At 32.7% G+C, this 19,565-nt stretch overlaps 1 protein-coding gene across 1 annotated transcript; it reads left to right on the plus strand.

Annotated features, from left to right (window-relative positions):
- Nucleotides 1-91: 91 nt before the first annotated feature.
- On the plus strand, nt 92-12,925 carry LOC132950307 (uncharacterized). Its single transcript, XM_061021706.1, has 3 exons — nt 92-243; nt 10,961-11,052; nt 11,536-12,925. Exons 1-3 carry the CDS (start codon nt 223-225, stop codon nt 11,651-11,653), a joined length of 231 nt encoding a protein of 76 aa, XP_060877689.1. The 5' UTR covers nt 92-222; the 3' UTR covers nt 11,654-12,925.
- The last annotated feature ends 6,640 nt before the right edge of the window (nt 12,926-19,565 follow it).

The following is a 19,565-nucleotide window of genomic DNA, read 5'->3' on the forward strand; positions in this document are numbered from 1 at the left end:
AATATGTCGTTATTTGTGGGTTCGGTATCGCCGCGGTTTCGGAAACAACAATTTCGGATGCCCTCGAACCGGACAGCCGAGACCGAGTGAAAGTCACTTTCACACGTCTCCGTGTGTGTGTCCCCCCCCGCGCGAGCTCGCGCGCTCGCCGAACCGACTGGCGTGACAGCAGCTCAGTAGCCACCGGACGGCGATCATGCCAACAAGCTGCTTTGCGCCATCATGCCGTCTCTGAACCGACTGGTAAGTACCTATACCCGAACATAATATATTACACTGTGAACGTTGTGCGCGATACCGCGACCGTGGTATAATGACGCGCGTAGGATGCGATAAAAACTGCGCGCGTGTTTCCGTATAATATATTGTTACATAGCAGGTAGGTAATATACTGTCACTCGTTAGGTACCTATATAATGTATACAGTCGAGTCTCGATAACTCGAAAATCTCGAAATTTTTTCTCGCCCCTTGAAGTGTTTTTTATAGGTATATAAACTCGTAACATGTATAAATAAGTCGAATTTATTTTGATTCCCCTTGATATTCGACTTATCGAAAGATGTAGGATATAATATACACAATAGGCACATATGTATTATATATTATAATGTCATGTGTAGGACTATGCAGAAGTGCGGTTTCAAGAACCTAAAATTTATCGCGTTCCGTAAATTTGAGGTTTATAAAATAGATTGTGGTAGATCGTAGAGGTGTTCGCGATCGATTTCTAAAACCAGTAGGTAACCTACCTATACGTGATTTTGCATAAATATGACATTTCTCAAAATCTTCGTCCCATAATTCTTCTTTCTGCGGACTTGCCGCGCCGTTGTTCTCTTTGAAACCCCCCTCGGCGCACTCGGCGCAATAACGATATAATATAATACCTAGGTTAGGTTATTATATTATTTTATATTATAAAGGTACGATAGGTATTCTGGGTCTGCGCAGGTTTTCGGAGGCCCAGCGTATTTTTATATGCAAGAAATCAAATACTTAAATATTGCGCTTTATATGGCCAAACCGTATCGAATTCGGCAATCGTAAAACCGCCAGAACAATATGATACAGTCGATCTATTAGACATGTTTATCGGGATACACAATTTTAACATATTATATTGAATCTTGATGCTCGCTTATTGTGATTAGACGACGCGTAAAGATTGTCGCACACCGTGGTTCGGAACGGAACGCAGTCGAAACTTTTCAATCGGAACAGTCGACACATATTTTATCATCACAATATCGGAAATATTTCGGAATATTGCGCGACTGAAATTAGAACTTTATAGTTGAACGCTTTTATTGGGACGTTTTAGTTTTTAGTTGCCGCAGGTTGTTATAAAATATATTTCAGTAGTGTTCGTGTACTTCAGAGTTCAGAGTATTATTGTAACAGTTTGTGTAGTTGTTACGTTTTTACAATTTCAACTTAAAATACAAATAAGCTAGTATTTTTACAACCATTTGATACAATAAAAATTATTTTCGCACAATGTGCACACTCGGTACACGGGTATAAACAACAGAAAGTTCAAATAGATTAGAATTTAGAACCGCGAGCTCTATTAACAATATATACGTGTAAGGAGTACGTACAAAGTTTTGGAATCCTTCAATAGATATAATTTTATATTGTTCGATATCATTAATTCGATTGGATTCCGCTCCGTTGCGATGTGCCTCTACCGACTAAAGTATAAGAGTGAACATTTTTTTTCGTCCGGTCGGTTCGGTTCCGTTCCGAATCGATAACAATTTATAGCATCATAACAATAATATATGTAATCATATATTATATTATTCTAACCTGTTGCGTGAAACTGTAACACTTAGATAATATATATTATATATAATGATAACGCGCACGACTCAGCCTCGACGCGAGGGGTAGACCCGCAGACGACCGGAAAGTTGCCGCAACCCCCGGTCGGCGGCGGTGGACGCAAATTTCACCCTTATTTTTCCACGTCTTCGTTCCGGGTGAATTTCCAACAGACTCTGCGCGAGCTTTTCCCGCCGTCATTACAATCACAATATGCGCCCGTATTACCGCACCGTCGTACAAAATAATTAATAATATAATATAAATTATAAAGTATAATAATAATATATAATATTATAATATGCTATATAACACATTAACACACGTCACACGGGCGGCGGCTCAGTGAAAGTGATCGGCCGCCGCCGCCGCCGCCGCCGCTGCTATAGAAGCGCTGCCTGTTGGTAGTGTGTGTGTGCGTGTGTGTGTGTGAGTGTGCGCGCGTGTGTGTGTCGGACGTCGCGATAGCGCGCGTGTGCATGTTCTGCGCGGCGGCGGCGGCGGCGGCGGGTGACCTACTTTTGTTACGGACGCGCTGCCGCCGCCGCCGCTGCCACCGAGTGAGCGACTTGACGCCGGCCTGTCAAGTCGCCCGACCGTTCGCGGGCGGTCCCGCGGAGCGCGCGAAAAGAGAATTTCGCAATAATGGTTACGTGAGACGTCTCGCCGCCGACACAGCACACGACAGTAAGTCTATTTTTTTTAATGTGATTTATATATATATATATTATATGTATACAGCACGTTATGTATTCTGTTCAATTTTCGGGAGGGAATTTTTTTTTGGAACGGTTTGAGTATTTTTTTTTTTTTACCTACCCAAAGTTTTCGCGCCCGTTTGTAGGTCATCGCGGAGGAGCGGGTCGTCCGTCAAGGTCGTCGTCAGGTCCCTTCGCAAGCAACCGCCGTCGCGGGAAAGGGTACATAATAATACGAACTCGCGAAAATAAGTAGGTCAAAGAATCGCGCGTGCGGGGCGGGTGGTGAATTTTCGATTAAGTTCAATTTTTTTTTTCTTTTATATCTTTCCGTTTCCGCGCCCCGATATTCTCGAGCCCGTGTGCTGCCAACTATTATGTAATATATATATATATATATACCTACAGTCAATATATAATGGTATATAATATACCTACGTTACGGCTGATGTTCAACCCCGTACTCGGTCCAACTTTGTACTACTTTGCACGACCTATGCGACAGAATTTTATACTGTGTACCTATCTATGTAATATAAATACACACGAGCCGAGTAATAGTTTTCGGAAATCCGACCGGGAAACGCTCGCAAAATAATTGACCCTAATTATTATAACTGTGCGAGTGTAGGTGCCTATACGTGTTTTCTACGCCTAGTGTTATTCGCGGATTTTTAATGTGTTTTTTTTTATTTATATTTACCCGTTTGACGACCAACCGGCCACCGGTCTATTATTGCATATTATTATACCGTCGTTATCGAGTGTAATCAAATAATAATATAATATCGTACGCTGACGACAGAGTATATCCATATGTGTTGAGTTTGTACCGAACGCTCGTTCCAGGATTTTTTCGTGTTGATTTAACCACCGTCCAACTGCATATACCTATATGGCTATAATATACGCTATAATATATTATATAGCATACTCTTGTACAATTATGTTATTATCGTTTGAAAAATGTAAATAAAAGTATCATCGGCACCAAATGTCGCAAGGGCCGTGTTCCACTTTTCCTTTCGTAACACGGTTTTCTTGACCTGACCTATAAAAAGAGGTCACGCGACTTTAATACAGATATAATATAATATTATTATAAGTACGTATTATATCATATGAATATCGATTCTTAGGTGACAATATAAATACTTTCAACAAACGTTCTCATTTCTAGATACGTACCTACCTTCATTTATTATTATACATATTATTATGTTATTCGAGTACGAAATAGGTTCACATCAATTAAACCGATGCTGCGGTAACAAGAAGACGGTATAGAATGACGTGTAGAATGATTTAATTTAAACTATTTTAATATTACGTTTTAGATTAAACGCAACTCGTCATATTGCTGTTAACATTTACGACGCACACGTCTACATAGTGAATAATATATATACTAAATAGGTAGTAGGTACCTATTTGTAAATTTGTTTTCAACGCGTATTTGAGTGTCTCACGACGTTTATAAATATATCTATTTTTTTTTTTATCAATGAACCCGCGGCAACTTAGGCCATTGGGTGGTTTTTACTGTGGGGGAAGAAGGTACTGTAGGTTAAAACGCGTTCACACAGTTTGGCAGATTTTTTTAGTGGGCACCCGAAGGTATCTGCCATGCCCGGGTGCAGGGGTGGAGGGGGGGGTGGCACTTCTCTCCGGACACCGTGACTTGCCCGAAGAAAAATGCCACCCGCGGCCGAGGTTTTAAACCGGCGTCGGTGCACGTCCTCATTTATAAATATTATACATATTTTATACGTCGTATCGTTAACATTACATTTTATTTCTGTTTCGATGGTTTTCATACCATAAATTAGTAGGTACCTAATTAATAATCTACTCATTACCCACTCAAAATGTACAAACTAAATCGCAAAAGTAATTATTATAATTTGCACACACTATATTATATTATGCGCATTATTGTAACACGTACCAGCAAAATTGTATTATTTAATATGTATGTAGTGTACAGTAGTTTACAGTCATATGATTTACTCGTCATCCGCAGAATAAATGTAATCTAGATTTCCGGATTTTACATTCGGTTACATGTACGCGTATACAGGGTGATTCAGTGAACATTCGTTGTTTCAAAAATTATGATTGTTTTAGAAAATATACTTTTTACATACCTAGTTAAAGATCATAATAGAACACGATTTTTTATGTTTTATAATTTTTTCAATTTTACTTTTTTGTTGATAACATACGTTATAATATGATAACCGTAATATTTTTTCCGAGAATTTTTAACGATCGATAGTATATTTAATTAGTTACAAGTAAAATTTTAGATAAGCAGAGTGGTAGAATGACATTTAGAGGGATACCTCAGAGCCGCTCGTCCAAAACTATAAATACTTATCGATTATATTAACTATAAACTAATAATTCGAAATTCGATTTTCAGATATCAAAATTCTTAGAAAATATTCTGATTAGGTAGGAATATGATACTACACACGTAAGTAGTCGTTCAAAAAAGTAGATAACTTAAAAAGTAAAAACGATAACGATAATAAATATTTTCAATGAGTATTTAACTTTTTGAAATAACGTGGTTGATATTTACTGTTAAAACAATGATTCGGTGAGTACCTACTGTACTTGTTCATAATAATAATAATAACAACAATCGATTTTCGAACGCTATGTTAACATATTATTATTTATTATCGATGCCATTTCGGTTTCGTGACCATTTTTCGTAAACGCTCGTCTTCGACTGTATACACAGCCACACACCGTACTCGGTACGCGGGAGTGGTAATCGCTAGCAGCTTTCATCGGATTTTCAATAGACAGTAATAATATGGAATCATCTACGGTCGTATTTACAGTTAACACATATTTACAGTTGTCACTATTTCGCGTGTGTATAGACAAGTAGTACCTAAGTATAATATTGTGAGAGAAAATAAATAACTAATAAATTTACGTAATAAACAGACATAAATAATATTATGTACTTATATAGAACGGGCATAATATTTTATATCGACAAGTTAAAACCTGAAATGTTGCGACTTCGCGTGTGTCATCTACATTACTATGTACGAATCGGTAAATTTCCAAGAATAGTAATAACAAATCTACACTAAAATAACAATTAAATATAATAATTAGTCGCGTATTATTCGATTTCAGAACGGTTCGCTTCTAAAAAATCGACTGATTTGTGAATATAATAGCATTCGTACTGCGTGTTTCGCACCTCAACCTGCACCCGCGTTGTACGGTAAGATAATTATTGTTTATTATCTATGTTACAATACCGACATAAACCACCGCCGCAACCGCGGTATAGGCGCCAAGAGTCGGGGGGTGAATCGGTAAACCGCGAACACGCAAGCGCGGGCGGGCCCGTACGTTGGCGGTATACGCGACCTGTTGCTAATTTAACGTTCCGCGCTGAAATGAATACGCAAGTTGTAAAATATTGTAATGCCATCATAATAATTATTGACCTCGCCGCGGATTCGCTGCGTGATGGCAGTCTGTCAACCGGGAATAACAATAATAATCAGGTATATGGTTATCATTCGTGCGATTTTCATTTTTTAAGGCGGCGTCACGCACTTTTCAGCACGAAAATAAAAATATTTTACAAGTGAAATCGTATATTATGATATAATACCGCGATCGAAACATATTATACACCATTGTACTATAAGCAAGTTTGACGTCGTGTTCACCTATTGCGATAATGCCATTAGATTGTGTAGGCAAACACAGGAAATGAAATAATATATATATACCTCTATGTCTGTATAGTATTCGGTCAGCCTATACGCATACAATACAATATATATATATGTATTACATTCGGTTGCATAAAACAATGCTGCACGACCATGTTCCACGGACTGTTGTACGTCATCATACAAATATAATCATTTATCAATGTTCGGTGTACTGGTGGGAATCGGTGAGGACGGACGCCGAGGAAAGCGTGTGTAGGTGCTACCTATACCCGTTAAATTTTTTTCCTCTGAATGACAGATCGTCGTCAGATGCTTGGAACCGGTGAAACCAACACGAAAACCATACGTGAATACCTCACAAAACATAATGATATATTGTGAACGTGTTCTCGAATATAACCGCAATGAGATATGGAGTATGGACGTTGGACACAATCTCATATCGATTTGAAATATTTATAATTGCACATCTTATGTTTTAAACGGACAAAATATTATGATGCATTGTTAGGTTCTATATTGATTTTATTTTGGATTATGTATTTGAACATTGGTTTAGGTAATATCGTGGTAGTCTTATGTGAGTTTTCAATTCTCAAATCCATAATTAACTTGTAAAAATATATAATAATATTTAATAGTACCTATATCTATATGTACCTCTACATAATTTAGCGTCATTTTGCGTCCCTTCTACTGTTGCACTTGTCATTTTTAACGTGTGTGTATTATACATTATTATGTTTTGCGCCGCAGATAAAGGCCATACAGTAACCATTACTACGGACCAGCCACAAGTGGCACTCGGTGACGTTTGAGTGTAAATAATATATTATATTAGGAGATAATAATAATAATATAATATATACATACACACGCGCGTAGCTCGTTTTGCAAAATTGTCGATTAGATAAATGATAATACATTTTAATAAGACAACTCGTCAAAAATCGTTGTCGTTTTATAATAATAGGATTACACATTGTGCAGATTATAAACTGCGCAGTGCGTAATGCGATTGGTCATTGGACACTTTAATATAAATGCTTATAATATATGTACAAGATTTATACAATTTTTTTGTTCGTAAAAATTAGGTTACCGACTTTGTGCGCGTACAATAAAATCCTTAAATATTTGTTCTAACCGAAAACGGCACGTTTAGACACGCGACGATAATGACTGAAACGTGTGATAAGAAAATCTGAATTGTTACTGTTAATTTCACTTTCTCCAGCCGGCAACGATGGCTCTGTTATATAGAATACATAATGAGATCGAAAACACTATCGAAAGTCGGCGAAATTTACATTAGATTTGTTAATTATTTTTTTCTTTCTTTTCACGGTTCGTAATTTATATTTCGTTTGTATAAAATTATGTATAGGTACCTACTACCTACCTACAATAAATTATTTCCTTCCTACCATCATACGCATGATATAGTGTGTCCCATAATAATTGCCCTTCATCCCGTCATCGATAACTTTTTTGCAAACAATTTTACTTTTTATATTTTATTTTCGCAAATTATGTTACTGCATAAATCATTGGCTGATTAAAGTAAAAACAAAAATGCCAACAATACGCTATTAGATATCAACCAGACCGGCAGACTGCATCATCCTTGAAAAAATCTTGTTATTATAATTTCCATCGGTTATCAGCATTCGGTATTCCATCGTAATATCATATATAAGTATGTTGTATAATATATTGATATGTTCCTACTATATATATGCGCCAGTGTACAAGTCACACGGTTTCGAGCGATTTAACGTTTCAAACACAAAACTACCATATTATACATTATGACGTGCGTATACCCCAAACCAAGTGACATGCATTATTATAGTTGTATGACTATAATGTCTACGACTATGACATAATACAGCCTGCATCGTGCAGGGACAACGATTTCCGCAGTACATCCGCTCGACGAGAACAAATAACACGACTTTTAAATATTTTTCAGGAACTTTGAGTATATTACAATGTATAACGTAAACAAATTGGCCATCTGCAAAAATGTATAAATACGACGCAGGAAAAAATAATATATCAGTAAACGCACACGTGGCCCAATTATAATGAGCGCTCGATATATTACGGTCGTAAAAAAAAAGTTATGATTGACGGGACACACACTCTGTATAATACTCTGAATACACCGAGAAAATATTATAATAATATATACAAAAATATGGATGTCGTATACTATACGGGTCACGGGCCAGCCGTCCGTCCGTCCGTCCAAATGTGCATATTATTCGGTTTGAGCGGGTGCCGTTCGCACCGTTGGAATATTTTATTTATGTATGCGACAAAAACGATAGTCGTTGACGAGTTCTTAGTCGCAGACGACGATCGCAGCGATTTATGATGTCATGTAAAATGCGGCGACGAGAGAGAAGTGCACGCGGATAGCGAGTTCGAGCGTGAGGGACGGAAAAAGAGTCGTCAAGAGCGAAGCGGAATATCAAAATTTTAAATAATTATTATAATATATATTCCGAATCCGACGTCGAGATTTCGTTTGTGACGATTGGGCAACTCTCCACTCTTATATATATATATATATTGGCGATTGGCGAATAATACGTATAAATTATTAAAATTTGACATAATGTTTCAAAAGAAAATACGATTTAAATACTCTTCCGATCGCAATGTTATTCGTAGGTATGTTATATATTATTATACGTACCTATATATGTGTCATAATATAATAATACAACGTGATAAACAGCCGATCAATTAATATTCAAAACCTAGTCGATAACGATAATAATTATTATTGTATTATAATATTATAGAATTATAATATAGGCTTTCTGTCATATTCTAATAGTCTATAGATTATATTAAAATCGCGAGCGCAAATAAAATAAATACTTAATCAAATCTCAGCGGTTTGCACAGTTATACGCGTAAAACGTGCCTAAATATATTATACATCCATAAATATAGATATAAATTATACCTACATACCTATATTATAGTTACCGTATATTGTGTAGCATTTATAGGTCGCAGCTAAAGACTGTTGCGGGAGCGTGTACAGTGCGAGCATAATGTGAGGCAGGCACTTCCCATAATAGTGTGCCTTTTCCCCAAGTCGAACCACTACATTGAATCGGAATCAATGTTTTTACATCAATACATATTTTGTCTTATATTTTTCGTTATATTTATAATACCTTCTGAAAGCGTTATCGGTGCAAAAAACAAATGACACGTCGATAGCCGCTTATATAGCCAACTGCGCTTTTACATTGTCAATTATTAATTGTACAGATTTATATACAATTTATAATATAAATATATTATTATGATGAAAATTCAAAACTAATTAATAATAAATAATGATACATGCGTTATTGTTGCATTATCTCATAATCGCACTGCGACATAGACGGTGATAATAATCGTCGAAACTCTAAAGCATTGACGGCCGACATGTCAAACTGTCACTCGTCAGTCCGCTTTTGATGTTCAAGTGTAATTTTGGTTTACGCCGTCGGAACATTATTTTCGTTTATATATCGCGTTTATGCTTGCGTGGTTATATTGTTCCTTTGTCATTGCGCGTTGTTTTATCTAAATATTTTTTATTTTAAATACGAGTTGATAACATTTTAAATAATATGTCTGCATAGATTACGTAAAAAGTTCAAAAGGAAAAGACCTATACTATAATATAGTATACGCGGAAAATATTTTTAAAAAACAAGCGCTTTGTCGTGCTTGGTTTGGGGGAACAATAATATTTTACTGGTCGATTGTTGAGACGTAAAAACAGGCGTCCTGCACCCAAAAATCGGGCAACGTTTCAGAATAAAACATAAACTATAATATTCTCAAAGTTAATATGCGTTGCGATCGATCAACGCTTGTGTACGCGGTGATTCAAATCTTAACCAACGATGTAGACACAATATATTATTATGTACATTAAACATATTATTATTTAATATAATAATATAATCGAACGACGTGACGCAGAATATTTGAAATTTCGGATTATGACAACTTATATTATAAACCTTATAATTATTATAACTGGTGCAGTACAAAATCGCAAGACACAATTGCGATACATGTTATAATGTTCAAGATCGTAAATCATGCACACACTACAATGTAAGACATCGATGTCAAACATTTTTATGATAACGTCAGAACGATAAATCAACAATATTTTGTTTACTAACGATAAGAATGTTTAAATTTGGTATATTTATGGTGCCTCTCCCCCCCCCCTCAAAAAAAAATGTATTTCTATATTCATACCCGACTATTATACCAGCTATATCCTACTTATACAATATATTATAAACTACAGTCTACGGCTATATTGTAACATATGCTCGTCGTATACCTATTATACCTATAATTATTAATTTACCCCGGCACGTCTCTCCTATATGCACCCCATTCCGTCACTAAACGAGCGGTGACAGGTGCATATAACTCCTTCGAGACGACCTGTGCAGCATATTATTAATATTACATATTATTTCAGGTCATATTACCTTTTAGCAATAAATATATCGCGTGTCATTTACACGCGTCCCCGTGATAGTTTTACACGTAGTATACGGCGCGCATAAATTATTTTCACAATATAATAATATAGTGAATATTTTAACTTATAATACTTAATTGAATGTATAAACTGTATTATAATCTTACCATTTTTTTATTTTTTCAGATTTTGCTGGCGCTCGCGTCGGTAGCGTTGGCCGTCTCCATGGTCGGCGCGACATTGACGCCCAAAGCGCCGAACTTTCAATACTTCGAAAGGTACGTATATGTATATACAATATTTATACATATATATTTATAACTGCAACTGCGGTATTTACACCTGCAGACAATATACAATATTGTGAATGGGTATGGTGTAAATGGGACTCGGATTTATGTTGGCAACCTATACGACGTGCCTTGTAGTAGTCCCCCCAGTTCGCCGCATGAAAACCTAAACCATCTTTTTGTTCTTTACATTTGACTTTCGAGAGGGCCTAGATATAAAAAGTCCTAGAATTGTGTTTGAAAAGTGCCGTTCGAGAGCTGATGATAATCGTTCAGCCTCTCAAAGCCGCGCGCGCGCGAGTTAAACGGGGTGAGGGTGAAAATCCCCTACAAAAGCCCAACGCACTGCATGCTGCACATTTCTGAAACTGCAGCGCGCTATAATATATATAATACGTACACCTACGTATATTATAATAAATTATATAATCGTCATTATAATAACATTGTGCAAAATTTCTGATTTTCCAGACCAAAGTATAGATATCCGTATTACGACGAACATGGCCGCGGCCGACTTTTGTACGGATACGGCGGACAGGACCTGTACCAATACAAGTCGTACTCGCCCTTGGAGGGCATTCACTGACGACCGCATTAAATAAACTCACCACCGCTCCGTCACCGACCTGCCAGCCATCACCGTGGTGGCACCGTGATGGCGGTCTTTTCGTTTCACCCGCCGTTCAGACGTGTCCCAGTAGTAGTGTTTTCGGTGTTTTAACAATAAGCGTGTAACTTTTTTGAATACACAATATCATTAGACGATGAATAGAGTGTTTTTTTTTTTTTAAATTAATTTTAAAAAAAAAACAAACTTAAAAAACCCTTTAAATTTAATTTAATAATAATAATGTCGGTTTATATAAAATTAGAATATTGTAAAACTAAGAGAAATCCTCTGACGAGGCTCGCTGGTGGTTCGAATGTTACCAAAAATTGGCAGCAGACGCGTTTGCATTCTTTTACGAATTTGATATAAACATGTTTTAAAAAATAAAATCGATGGAAAGCTGTAAAAAAAAAAAAAATACAAACGCCAACATCGGTTCTAGAAATTCGTAAACGAATAGCCCAATAGAAAAAATAACGGTCTGCCGTCCGGTTGTATCTTAATAAGTAGAATCGTATATTATGTTAAATTTTAAGCAAAATAAATAAAACGACGATCATCGTAAATGATCGGTATTTGTTATCTTTAATTTTTTTTTTTTATCTATTTTATAATATACTCTCCCTATATATTCTAATAAATATAAATACCTATGTATATGAATAATTTTAAAACTTAAATATATTATCTCTTAACGCGTACGTATTATGTTATACACACGCGGTGTATATATGTCGATAATATTATAATGTCGATCAATTAGCTTAAGAGGTATTGTGAGAGGTAATTTTTAATACCTATATACCTATACTATATTAGCAGTAAATAAAATATGTATAATTCACCGAGAAACGTCTAAACGGCTATATGAAATCAAAAACACCGCCACAACAAAACTCATACACATAAGTCATACCTACACATACGACACACACTTACGATAATTATATAATTATTGCCCTGAACATGATCACAAAAATAATAAGAAATATATTATAATAATATGTATATCTATAAGGTAAAATGTCAATTGTTAATTTTATTAATATAAAAAAAAAATTGTTTTTTATTTTTCTGTTCTCACGAAATAAGATAAAATAATTAAATGTTGTTATAATCCATCAATTTATTCTATGAATAGTTGCATTGTGTGTTATTGTAATTATTTTAAGAAACAAAAAGTTTGTGTAAAAATATATAAATATTAAAATATAATATACAATTTGTTGCAGTTTACAAAAAATAAAATTTGATGTTTTTATTTCAATTGAATATTGATTAGGTATTTTGTATTACCTATTTACATTGATACTACCATAACATATTATCTTTGTAAAATAAAATTATGATAGTAGTCAGATAAATTTAAGAAATCGTACAACTCAAAGGGAAAATCGAATAATGATTCAAAATTGGAGACTTGAAGTGTTGCAATTCTGTGTAGCTTTTCCGTCAAATACGTTATACGTAGGATACGGGATAAAACTAAAATGAGAAAACTAACAACTTTTAAAGTTGGTACCGTCTTGATAACATCTTCAATATCTCTATGACTATATTATGCGTGTTACGTGTAACGATGTCATACCTACACACAACTTTCGATTTGCAAAAATGAGTCATCACTCCTCAGCAAACAGAGATGTGGTAAACCAAAATCTAATTCATGTATGGTAATAAAGTTGGCCCTATAGGATTGTATACAATAATTTTGTTATTATGTTATATATTGAGTTTCTAGGTCATATCGCTGAAGATTGTCATCATCATGCAAGTAGAACAAAACCAAATATAAGCTAATAAGCTTATATAATCAGAAATGTTTGGTTTTGTTCTGTTTACTAGCACAGTTATCATTAAAACTGCAGTAATATAAAGTGTCAAATCACTTATAATAAAATATTCAATACTTGAATGTGGATTTAGTACAAGCAGTGGCGTAATACTGGTTAAAAATCTAGGGGGGAGGAATAATTTCAAAGCCAAAATCAAAATCCTGAGCCCCCCCCCCCCCCTCTGCAGTTTTAATATCTTTTTGACTTTTTATTCTATTTATGCCTAAATGTTTGTTTTTACACAAGTCTTAAGACTCATCATTTTGTGGTTTAGAAACAAATTGTGGGTAGGTACCCATATATTGATAAATACAAATAAATACATAAGAGTTCATTAAGAAAAAGGTTGGGATATCTGGGGCGGAGGGGCAGAATGATACCTTCCCAAATACTGCCTCCCATGCAAGTATGTCACTGAGTATAAGTATATACAACTATAACTACCTATATACTCTTTTTAGTGTATAAATGATATATGATAATAACTAATATTTAATAAGTATATACATGTTAAGTATATTATACCTATTTTATTTTTATAATTTAAAAACATTCAATTCAATAGTATTTGCTAAGTATTTATTTCTACAAAAACAAACAAAATTAGATTAGGGAAATATGAAAATTTTTTTAAGATGGGATTTTTAAGCGTACTTATATATATTTAAAAATCAGAAATGGAATAAATATACATTATTTTACAACAAAATAGGGTGTAATGGTTGGTGAATCGCCTCGTATTGTTGAATTTATCATACCTATATAATATTCGCAAAGCCTTAAGCTATATTTATTATATTCGTGGCTTTTAAAACAGAAGTCATAAAGCCGAAAGCAAAGTCCAAATTGTTATTAACATGCATCATACAATATAAATCGCTGAATTGGCGTCGACCCAAAAGTTCGCGTAGAAAACAACAATATAATAATGTAATGGAACGGTATATAGTTTAAACCGTTGAGAATATTCAGAATTGAATTCTTTTATTCGTTTCAGATGGTATAATACACTTAAAATAAAACTGTTGAATGAAAAAACACGACGCTGCAGTTTAAGGGTATAGCGTATTATAATATATAATATAGGTACGTGTGAGTTAGTGTGTTTTATTTTTTTCACAGATAATAGCTGTAAGTTTAATCTCACAATATCAATTTACTTCAAAGTTTAAATCGAATATTTTTGCTACAAACATGTGTATCCTGTATTCCTGTGTGTCAGTGCAGAATGAACGTTTTTATGTTTTTTTTTTAATATATATATTAAGTATTTAGGTAGGTACATACATATTATATTATAATTTTACTCAATCGTATAAAATCGTTTCTACAATAATATGTATGTATATGTATTATGTACCTACCTAAATACTTAATATATATATTAAAAAAAAACATAAAAACGTCCATTCTGCACTGACACACAGGAATACAGGATACACATAGGCAAATACTATATATATGTGTGTGTGTTTGTAGCAAAAATATTCGATTTAAACTTTGAAGTAAATTGATATTGTGAGATTAAACTTACAGCTATTATCTGTGAAAAAAATGAAACACACTAACTCACGCGTACCTATATTATATATTATAATACGCTATACCCTTAAACTGCAGCGTCGTGTTTTTTCATTCAACAGTTTTATTTTAAGTGTATTATACCATCTGAAACGAATAAAAGAATTAAATTCCGAATATTCTCAACAGTTTTAACTAAATACCTTTCGATTACATTATTATATTGTTGTTTTCTACGCAAACTTTTGGGTCGACGCCAATTCAGCGAATTGTATAACTATATATATATATACACATATTCTTTATTCGTGTATTCAATTATTGACAACAGAAATAAGTAGGTACTTCGAATAATCGAATGCAATATTCATATAATGTTTTTATAAAAATCTGTGCCGTTTCCAAAAAAAATGTTCAAGCCTTGAAGGAAGTCAGTAATGTTTTGGTCTGGTATAGATTATACCTATTAATTATTATGACTCAAATATTACAGCTGACAATTCACGAGAAACCAGGTAAACACACGACCAACTCTTTATTATATACAGTACCTATACTATACACAATGGATAGAGTAAAAGTTTCGAGAACGGTATATTGGTCCGTTAAATCTTAACTTGATGAAATACATATTCAACTGATAATTAATATATAATATTATAAGTATACTTATACGCTATTATATATAATATTGAATTTTAACAAATTACCTGTTATAGCACGGAAAAACAAAACAGTTGTTTGTACTATAAAAATAGTACAATATAATAATTGCTATAGGGATAGCTATAAGATTAATAAGATTTACTAAAATATTATAGTCAAGTTATTATAGTTATTCGAACTGAAATATGCTATTTTAACTATATTTTTTAGTAAATTCAAACATTAAAAACTGCATTAACTATAAAATATAGTAAACCTAACCATAACTAATAACTATATTTATATAGTAATAATAAGTAAATCATTTTAGTTATTTTACCTATTAAATAGTTATAGTTTGTTTAACTATAATATTATAGTAATTTTTTTTCAGTGATGAGAGTGTTCTTGGGAAAAGTATGTAAGACGAAGTCATAGTTGTTTTTATTATTATTATTATTATTATTATTATTATTGTATATTGTGCATCTATGTAATAAAAATTAATGATATAGTATTTATGGTATTATATTTTATGAATATTACTTTGGACAAAATGCACTATTGAGTAGTGAGTGTGAATTATACAGCGTGAACCAGATGGTCCTGACAAATAAAAAAAAATTGATACTAATTAGATGTATATTATAAAATGTATGAAAACTTTTTGGATAATACACAACTGGAGGGATATACTTGTGTCAGAAAATTCCTAAAAAGAATTATTTTATACTTTAAAAAAAGTTATTACGTTTACAAGTAATTTATACTTCAAAAGAAATTATTGATATTTTAAAAACTGTAAAATATAAACGATTTGACTTAAATAAACGTTTATACCATCAACATTTTTCTAAAAATAAGATTTACAAATTGGCTGTTTTAAACAAAAAAATTTTTATAAAATTTAATATTTTATTTTCAGTATAAAAACAAATGTGTACTGGCCCTAAAGGTATCCTATACTTACTAGTTGCGCAAGCGTCTTTAAGTTATTATTAAAAAAAAAAAAAAAAGTTTGAATATTGATTAGAACAAGTTATTTAATATTTTGTCAGGTTTAAATACAGTAGCTATACTGCACATCGGATAGAATATAAGTTTCAAGTACGGTATTGTTCCGTGGTTAAATCTTAACGTGATAAAATACATTCGACTGATAATTAATATATAATATTATACTTAACTATGATATTAGAATATTTAATTTAAAAAAATTAGGTACTCGTACAGTTTATAGGAAAGTTATGTAGGACGAAGTCATCGTTGTTTTTAAATTACTATATAATATTATTATTATATACATTGTGCATCGATCTAATACAAATTAATGATATGGTATTATTTAGGGTTAGGAATATTACTGTGAAAAAAAAAATGTAATGGCGAGTAGTGAGTGCAAATTATGTATCGTCGAAAAGATTTTTTATAATTAACTGCAATGTGTATAGGTACATTTTTAATGGCACGTCTTAAAATTTTGAAATAATCAAATGTTGGTACTTGAGCTAAAAAAAATTTCACTAACCTTGAAAGGTATATAATAGGTACTCATATAAAAGAGGGTCGTCAGATACAATATTATGTACTTACGCCCCACACTAAAATATATATATCATCAATCATCATAATATTAACTATTTATCACTATCAAATATCATGATGTATCAATGCATTTTTTGTTTAATGTAGAACCAGTAGTACCTACCTATATAAAATATGATTCGATGAAAAATTATAACAATTTTAAATCATAACACCTATTGAAAGAATGTTTTATTAAACAGGGTCATCAGAACTGTTCATTACAATATTGGTGTGGATTGTGGATTACATAGATTAACATACAAAATGTAATGTATTATTCTCTTTAATTCGTGAATAAATACAATAAATACGAACAATTAGTATAGGTATTGGTACTTGTTGATTAATGCTTGTCGAAAAGTACTTGAAAGATAAAATACTACCGTAACGATTATATTACATTATTTTCCATAATACAAGTTTAATTTATAAACTCGTAGTTCTTTTATAATAAACTTAATCATTATATTTAATAGTTTTATAAAACTTTAAGCAACCCCGTCTTAATAATACTTAATTATTAAAGTTTTTTTATTTTTTTTTTTAACAACAGCTACATAATTGTTTTATAGTTTCTTGTTTAAAACAGAATATTTTTTAGACTTTGTGATAGTTAATATCATATTATTCGGGATAATCTGTCATTTATTTTTATTTTATTTTATTTATTATCATCAATTGTTCTTATTGTTCATGTATTGAAACAGATTGAATAAAAATACTTTAATAACAAAAAAAAAAAAAAAAAATATCATATTATATAAATGGATAACCTAACCTATAGTTTTTATTTTCTTTATCTACAAGCATTTAAAGTTGAGTAGAGTAGTTTGATCACCTCACATCAACATATTAAACATATTTATTAATTCAACGTGTCCATAAAAATATGATATTCTGCATTTTTGCTTAAGAATAGGTATATGAAATTAAAAATACTTCCATGCGTGCGCGGTTGTCGTTCAAAATCTCAAAGATAAGAAAACAATTATTCATACCTATTTTAGAATAAACTAGACATTGATTTTATAAGTAAAAATATGCTTATAGGTAGTTACGTAGTGTAATAGTAAAATTACTATAATATTGTTACTGTTTTGTGTTGACTTACTTCAAAATTGTCCGAAAACCTTTTTTTTATATAACACAAAAATTGATTGAAAAGAGATCACGGCGATCGAGTGCGTTTAGCGTTCAAAAATAATTGCTTCACACTAATTTACAATTGTACATTGTGATTCACCAAACATGCTCACCACCATTTTTTTACGATAGGTAATGCAGTTATTTAAAGTTTTTTTGAACTTTCGAATTCTTGAGATTTTTTGTACTACTATTATTAAGTATCCTGGGGAGATACTATCTTATGTTTATCAAAGAGAACCTACCTTTTCTATTATAAATTATTTATTTTTAATATTTCTGAATATATGTTGATGTATAAAATTCAAAATTTGAACTAGTAGTTATTGAGCTAGGTATTTAACTTTGTGTAGGTACCCACTAGTAGGATAATAAGTCCGGTCCGTAATGGATTTGGAAGATATGATGATATAAAAAAGTTATAGTTATTAACATTTCTCTATCAACAATATTAATAATAATATGTACAAATGGTTATTCAAGTATCATAAATATTAAATACTATTTTCAATGAATATTATCATTAATATAAATAGTTTAATAACGGAGAAACTACACGTTCGAATTTTTAACTATAGGACATAGGTATATCAAAATGTTCAAAAATGAAAAAATTATCCATCAAATAATTTATATTAAAAAAGATCAGTCCTCGATTAAAAAACAGAAGGTTGTATTGTCACATATGCCTGCAGACACTGCTCCTAAAGTATTACATCAAGAGGATGTCAGCGCACTATTTGTTTTCTCTCTGTGACTCACGTGAAACACAGACAAAAATCATTTACGCAGAACCATTTTATTTATGTTTCTAAGTAATCTTAAACATCATTCAAATTTTCAAAACTTTTGATATGTCATTCACTCACGCCCTTAAAAATATTATCCTCTATATTATTGCAATAGTTGATTTTACTCTAAGATTCCTAAAAATCATAAAAACAGGTTGACACGCAGTGTATACCCACTCTGTATAGCGCAAGCGTTAAGACAGTCAGGTCCCCCTGGAAAATCACCCCTAACGATTTCCGTACCCATCGTGTGTGCTTTCGTCGAGAAATCGAGTGTCCGAGTGTAATCAAGTTTTTTTTATTATTGTATTTGACGGTCTTGCGGCCTACGGAAGGGAGGGGGTGGTTGATGTTGTACACTCGGTC

This window comes from Metopolophium dirhodum, chromosome 8 (assembly GCF_019925205.1).
Source record: "Metopolophium dirhodum isolate CAU chromosome 8, ASM1992520v1, whole genome shotgun sequence".
In the NCBI taxonomy this organism is placed as follows: Eukaryota; Metazoa; Arthropoda; class Insecta; order Hemiptera; family Aphididae; genus Metopolophium; species Metopolophium dirhodum.

Excerpts from the sequence above, each read along its gene's own strand:
- LOC132950307 (XM_061021706.1), top strand. The coding sequence starts at position 223 with ATGCCGTCTCTGAACCGACTG. Across the intron at positions 244-10,960 it reads TGCCGTCTCTGAACCGACTG|ATTTTGCTGGCGCTCGCGTC; the intron begins GTAAGTACCTAT and ends TTATTTTTTCAG. Across the intron at positions 11,053-11,535 it reads AACTTTCAATACTTCGAAAG|ACCAAAGTATAGATATCCGT; the intron begins GTACGTATATGT and ends CTGATTTTCCAG.